Genomic DNA, 6,171 nt, shown 5'->3' with positions numbered 1-6,171 from the left:
TAAAGAATAAAGGACACCATGTAATTTGGTGGGTTTATGTAATTGATTATGTATAACCCAGGATAAAGAATAAAGGACACCATGTAAAATAATAACATTATGGAACAAAATTATGAAAGAATAAAAAAGAATATGTAAAAGAATGGAATTAAGTAACCCGTTAACTCTTGTTAGATTTAAATATGAATAGTTATATTGATTGTTCCATGGAAAGGAGGATTCATTATTTAGGTTTATTTTTTTAAGTGATTTAGTTTTTCAAATCATAATTTAGTTTTAATGCACTGTAATTAGTCTTTTCAAATGTTTATGTTTGATAAACTAAAAAAAAAAAACAAAAAAAACTTGTTTTAAAAAACTATTTTTACTAACGTTTCAACATGTTTATTCAACTTTTTCTTTTAAAGTTATTTAACTTTTTTTTTTTTTTAATTTCTCAAATATACTAGTTTTTTATAATTCTCCATAAATAATTATATAGTTACTAATATTAGTAAATGAAACAAATATTTAACAAAAGTCACTTTGCTTCGAGTATTTGTTGACTCGTTAGAAAATCTACATAGAAACAATAAAATTATACTTTGATTTAGTACCATCGCTAATTTCCCAATACGAGGGACTAATTTTCTTCCCTACTTGTATTTGTTTCCTATATTGGTTAGTCATGTCTTTCTATCTACTTTAAATAAAAAAAGAAAACTCTTGTTATATTTTTAACTTAATTAAAATATAAGTGATTTAACATATAAGGACAGAGTCTCTAGTATTTTTTGGGCGTGAGATGACATGGAAGGGGTGTTATGAGTGAGTTGGAGAGGGAACACCACCCCTACATGATTGTCTTGTGAGTTCTAGTGAGTCTACTATTGAGCATCACAATCTCTTTTTTAATCCCTCCCTCTCTATCCTTCTCTTCTTCTCTCTGTTTTTCTCTTTCTCTTTCTATCTTACTACTTTCTTATTCTATAAACATCATTTCCCCTTTTTAGTAACTTCCATTTCTAGTAACTTGAAGGTGGAATGATGTGACAATTTATTTTACATGTTGATTGTAGTTTGGTCGCTTAGTGTACCAATTTATTTTTATATTTCTATTATGAATTATAATTGGCTGTCATTTTATTTTTTAAATCATTTTTCTACATGTGCCATTGGTCACTTAAAAGCTTTTTTAAATCATTTTTCAACATGTCTTTTTATATAATTTTATTTTTATCACTTACTTTTTATCAACATCGTTATATCTTTTATCAGCTAGCTTTTTCAATTATTAATAATTTACAATTTTTTCATTTACGAGTTAATTTTTTAAATATCAATTAGTGTACCAATTTATTTTTATATTTCTATTATGAATTATAATCGGCTGTTAGTTCATTTTTTAAATCACTTTTCTACATGTACCAATAGTCACTCAAAAGCTTTTTTAAATCATTTTTCAACATGTATCATTTTATTTTTATCACTTACTTTTTATCAACATCGTTATATCTTTTGACAGCTAGTTTTTTTCAATTATTAACAATTTACAATTTTTTCATTTACGAGTTAGTTTTTTAAATATCAATTAGTTTTTCAACATCTCTACTAAAAAATAATGAAAAAATATTAAATAGTTTAAATTATTAATAACAAAGATTAGTTTAAAGCTAACGTATAATTACAAGAATAAATAAATAAATAAGTATTAATTTCATTGTATAGGAACTCTTTGTTTTGGGTTAAAAAGATCTTGATATTTTTTTTTTTGCTTTATAGAAGCATAAAGTCTTTTTTGACTTGCTAAAGGGGGTATTAAACTATTTTTTTTTTCCATTTTTACAAATACAATAAGATGACATGACATGTAAATACATTGTGCTTTGAAGGTTGTAAAGTCGAGCCATAAGAAAGAAGACCAAAATCTCGAGTTTTTAACTAACCTTTCAAAAAATATTTAAGTTTGTAATTTATTACCAAATAATTATAATTTTGATTTAAATAGAAATCAACTAAACAAATGAGTCTTGTCCCTAGGTCTTCTTCCCTCGCACTTTTTTTGCGTCAATGTTGTCAATATTGTCCTAAGTGTTGGCCTCCATCCATGAGTCTTCTACGAACTTCTATTGCCCTTGTTGTCATTAACAAATAGTGTATACTTATCTTTACTGGAATCGTAAGTAGTAAACAGGAAAATAGTGATTACAAATTCGATTTAATCTTTTTTCTTACCTTAGTCATTTCGTCTGATAATTTTTGCAATCAAAACTTAGCAGGTAAAGGTTCATCTCTCTCTCTCTCTCTCTCTCTCTCTCTCTCTCTCTATATATATATATATATATATATATATATATATATATATATATATATATATATATATTGATTTTTAGAATACATTCTTTTATACAAAATTAAATAAAAATACATTTTTCTTCATAAAATTCATCATAACTAAAACGTTTAAAAGTAGATCTTTAAAAAACTAAACCATCAAATCTAAAGGCACATGTAATTATAATTACACAAGTGTCCTTGTCAAATTTCAAGATTTCTATCTGGGCAAAAGAGTTCTTTTTTTCCAAACAGCATCAGGTTGGCAGTTACAAAACGACAATACATATTTGTGGTTAAGATTCTTTTATTTTATGCATATGACTTTTCAAAATTCAACGTTCTTAAATTATTTAAATCATCGTAGTCATAACTCATAGCAAGAATCAATTAGTTGTACAAATTCTGAGTTGTTTAACAACCATTACCAAACCCTCCTTCATGTGCTTCGCAGATTCAACTTCATAAAAAGCCCAAAAGCTTTAAAAAAGAAAAAGAAAAAAAAAAAAAAAGAAGAAGATTGATTACATATGATTACCATTACAGACTGTTATGGCCTGAGAAGATGGTGAATCAAGCATCAAAAGCGATGATGAAGGGAGAACAGTTCTTCGATGACTTCTGGGACGATCAACCGAAGATGACGATGGAGAACTCGAAGATGAAGTGAATCGATTTGAACGGCTCCTTAGTTTCGTCTTAATCTCTGCTTCATTACACACTTTGTGGTCTTCAATTCCAACTTTAGTAGAATTTATACTCGCTGGAACTATACAATTGCACAGGAAGCCTAATCATCACCGGAAATAAGTGTTAGGAATTTCATTCGATCGCTAGAAGATGAAAGTGTATGATTATGAACTGCAACAGTTTAAATTAGTTAACAGCTTACCGATTCTAGCTAGACGATTGATCCAATTCGGTATAGGAGTTCCGGTGAGTTGGAGACAAGCATCATTGCAGAAGTGATTGCAGTTTCTGGTGATTAGGTTATATGAAATCCCTGTGTAATCCTGAGATAGCATTTCCATGAATCCTCTCACATCTCTTAGACTCATCTCCGTCCATCCTATCAGAATCTGCTTCCTGAACGTAAATCCTTCGCACTGTTTCGGTTCTCCTTCGAAGATTCCAGTCGTCGGTTGTTCATGAGATCCAAAAGCATACTCAACTCCATGAACTAGAAACAATATTGTACAGAAAAAACATGTTTAATTTAATGAAACTCTGAGTGAGCATCTTAATTCATGAAATCAACTAAAACAACACCGAGATCAAACCTTGAACGCCGGAATGGTAGACGCCGAGGCCAACCCAATAAGCGTATTCATTCATGGAGGTAAGATCATAAACATTCAGGTAAACCGGAACTGATCCTGGTTTTCTACATTTTATCGAATTAGTTCCCCTGCACAGCATCTTCAGTTGAAATTTGGAAATATGGTGAAGGAATCAAAAAAAAAGATTTAAATTTTGAATCCAATTATTTGACAGATATGAATGTTTGAGAGAGAATCTTAAGAATATGGAAGCGTATGGATGAAGGTGAAGCTTGTTGGTGCCATGGGCGACATATAAGCGCCGCATCATCTCCTTTCTCGCGGACCCACACGAATTTTGTATTGGAATAATATAATTCTACTTTTTTTATACATTTTTTTATTTTATCAAAGCAGAATATTTTATTTCTTTATTATAATAATAAATTTTCATATTTTTATTAAGTCTTCTACACTTTAAAAAGATATACCCATTATAGCAGTTAGTAATTAACTAATTATCAGGACTTGACATTGGATAGGAAGTAACCAATAACTAGCTTTAGATTGAAAATCCATCATGTCGTTGGAAAATTCGTTTTATAATTTCCAAAAATGGGTTTTTCTTTGTTTTTAGCACAAATTTCGAACTCTAAATGTAATCAAAATAGACAAATGATTATGTGATCGTGTTTTCCTCCGTGATACATTCGTTTTGATATATCATACATCCAACACGGATTAAAAATGAATGAAAAATTATTTATCAAAGTGAGTTAGTTGAAAAGATTAAAAAGAATTTAATTATGTTTTGTTCCATCTCAATTATGTGGAGAAAGAAAAGAAAATTTGTATATAACTACATAGGTTTCTAACTTTTGTAAAACTTATAGAACCAAAAGCTCTCTTTTGCACATGCCGTACGCAGGTGGTGTAAATGTGAGCCGGTTTGACTTGGGTGTCATGAACTTGTGTGCAAGCGCACCGGGTATGAATGCATCACCGATCGACAAGGGGGGCTTAGGGGGGGGGGGGGCAAAGTGGGCAGCTGCACAGGACCCAATTTTTTTGATTATATATTTTTATTTAAAAATACAAATTTATAATGAAGATAAAGGCCCTTTTTTTCTTGTTCGTCCCGGGCCTTTAAGAATATTTCATTTTTTAGAACCGGTCATGCCGGTCGACCAGAAAAGTTCAAAGACATTTTTGCAATTATTTCATTTTCATTTAATAGTTACAAACCTGAATTACATGTTATTAATAATATATTTCAGTTTTGATCTATAAAGTAATTATACTCTTTAATTTGAATCCAAAATTGCGAGTATACCTTAAGTATTGCTACACTCCTCCTTTACCATGAAGGACATGGGAGTAACAGATGTGATACTTTGTGTAAAAGTTAGATGAAGTCCAGAAAGATACACTCTTACTCAATCCCATTATATTGAAAGTGTACTTAAGAAATTTGGACACTATGATGACAAGCCGATAGATATCCATTTTGATTCTTCTAATCATCTTATCTTAAGAATAATAAAGATGATAGTGGAGCTCAGTTACAATATACTCAAGCCCGTGGTAGCTTAATGTATATTATGATGTGTATAAGAGCGGACTTGACATATAGTGTAAGTAGATTGTGAAAGATCTAGTATGCTCAATAATCATATTAAAGTGATATTACTAATTAACATATGATACTAATGAGTCACACTAACAACTTGATATAATTGATTGTTTATTAAAATAAGTTGTAATAAATATTAATAAATTCTTATAATTAAATTGGAAATTATTTTTTTCATGGAAATAATAATTTTCATTAGCAAGTAATTTATTATTTCATATGGTATGAACTAATAATTCATGTACAACATTTTGGGTTAGTTGAGACCTTTTGTCTTTTACCAAAAGACAATTTATATTTTATAAACTTTGAGTTTATAAAATTTAAACAAATTTTTTCTTTTCTTTTACAATTGTCGTAAGTGTAAGGAGGGAAAAGAAGCATGGGTTTCAAGTTTGTTTAATCAAAAGTATTAAGCCTAGAAGCATGCATGGACACTTTTATTACATAGGGGCATGGTTGCTTAAAGTGTTAAGACCTTGTGGTTAAGGACTTCACTTTAAGACCTTTACATGAGGCTTGCATTTTGGCTAGTCACTAATGTTTGTCAAAACCGTAACATGCTTAGAGTATGTTACTCTCTCCATTTTTGATCCATTTTGAAGATTACTTGCATCTCCTTTTCTCTCTTTAAGTTCTTATTTTGATACAAACATAAAGCTTAAGAGATTACGAGTTTATGGACTAGCATCTACATCGAGTTGAGTTCTAGTTGGTGTCTCAAAAGTTCCACATTCTTCATTAACTTCCAAGCCTCCTAAGAGGACCTAAAGTACTAAAAAGGTTGTTATTCTTCATCTTCTTCTTTGGTGCTTTTAACCTTTCTAGAACTTGCCAGATGATCCTTGGTGCGTGTAACTTGTTATGTTATGTTCAAAAATTCGAAGTCATTCGTTTGCCATTTTATGAGTTTTTGAAACTATTTTTTTGAAATGAAACCTAACAAATTGAGCTTCTACTCCCATA

The 6,171-nt window shown here is 29.8% G+C and overlaps 1 protein-coding gene across 2 annotated transcripts; it reads right to left on the bottom strand.

The window, feature by feature from the left end:
- Window positions 1-1,795: 1,795 nt before the first annotated feature.
- On the bottom strand, window positions 1,796-3,866 carry LOC145029668 (deSI-like protein At4g17486). Of its 2 annotated transcripts, XM_078978167.1 has the most exons (4): window positions 3,594-3,866; window positions 3,206-3,493; window positions 2,852-3,103; window positions 1,796-2,113 (listed from the first exon to the last, which is right to left on the bottom strand). In XM_078978167.1, exons 1-4 carry the CDS (start codon window positions 3,730-3,732, stop codon window positions 2,106-2,108), a joined length of 687 nt encoding a protein of 228 aa, XP_078834293.1. In that variant the 5' UTR covers window positions 3,733-3,866; the 3' UTR covers window positions 1,796-2,105. The 2 variants fall into 2 exon arrangements, with proteins under 2 accessions (XP_078834293.1, XP_078834289.1); XM_078978163.1 differs by lacking the exon at window positions 1,796-2,113 and having other exon boundaries at window positions 2,663-3,103.
- Between the last annotated feature and the right edge of the window lie 2,305 nt (window positions 3,867-6,171).

Source organism: Lactuca saligna, chromosome 1 (assembly GCF_052625555.1).
Source record: "Lactuca saligna cultivar CGN05327 chromosome 1, ASM5262555v1, whole genome shotgun sequence".
NCBI lineage: Eukaryota > Viridiplantae > Streptophyta > Magnoliopsida > Asterales > Asteraceae > Lactuca > Lactuca saligna.
This window is presented reverse-complemented; position numbering and strand designations above follow the sequence as displayed.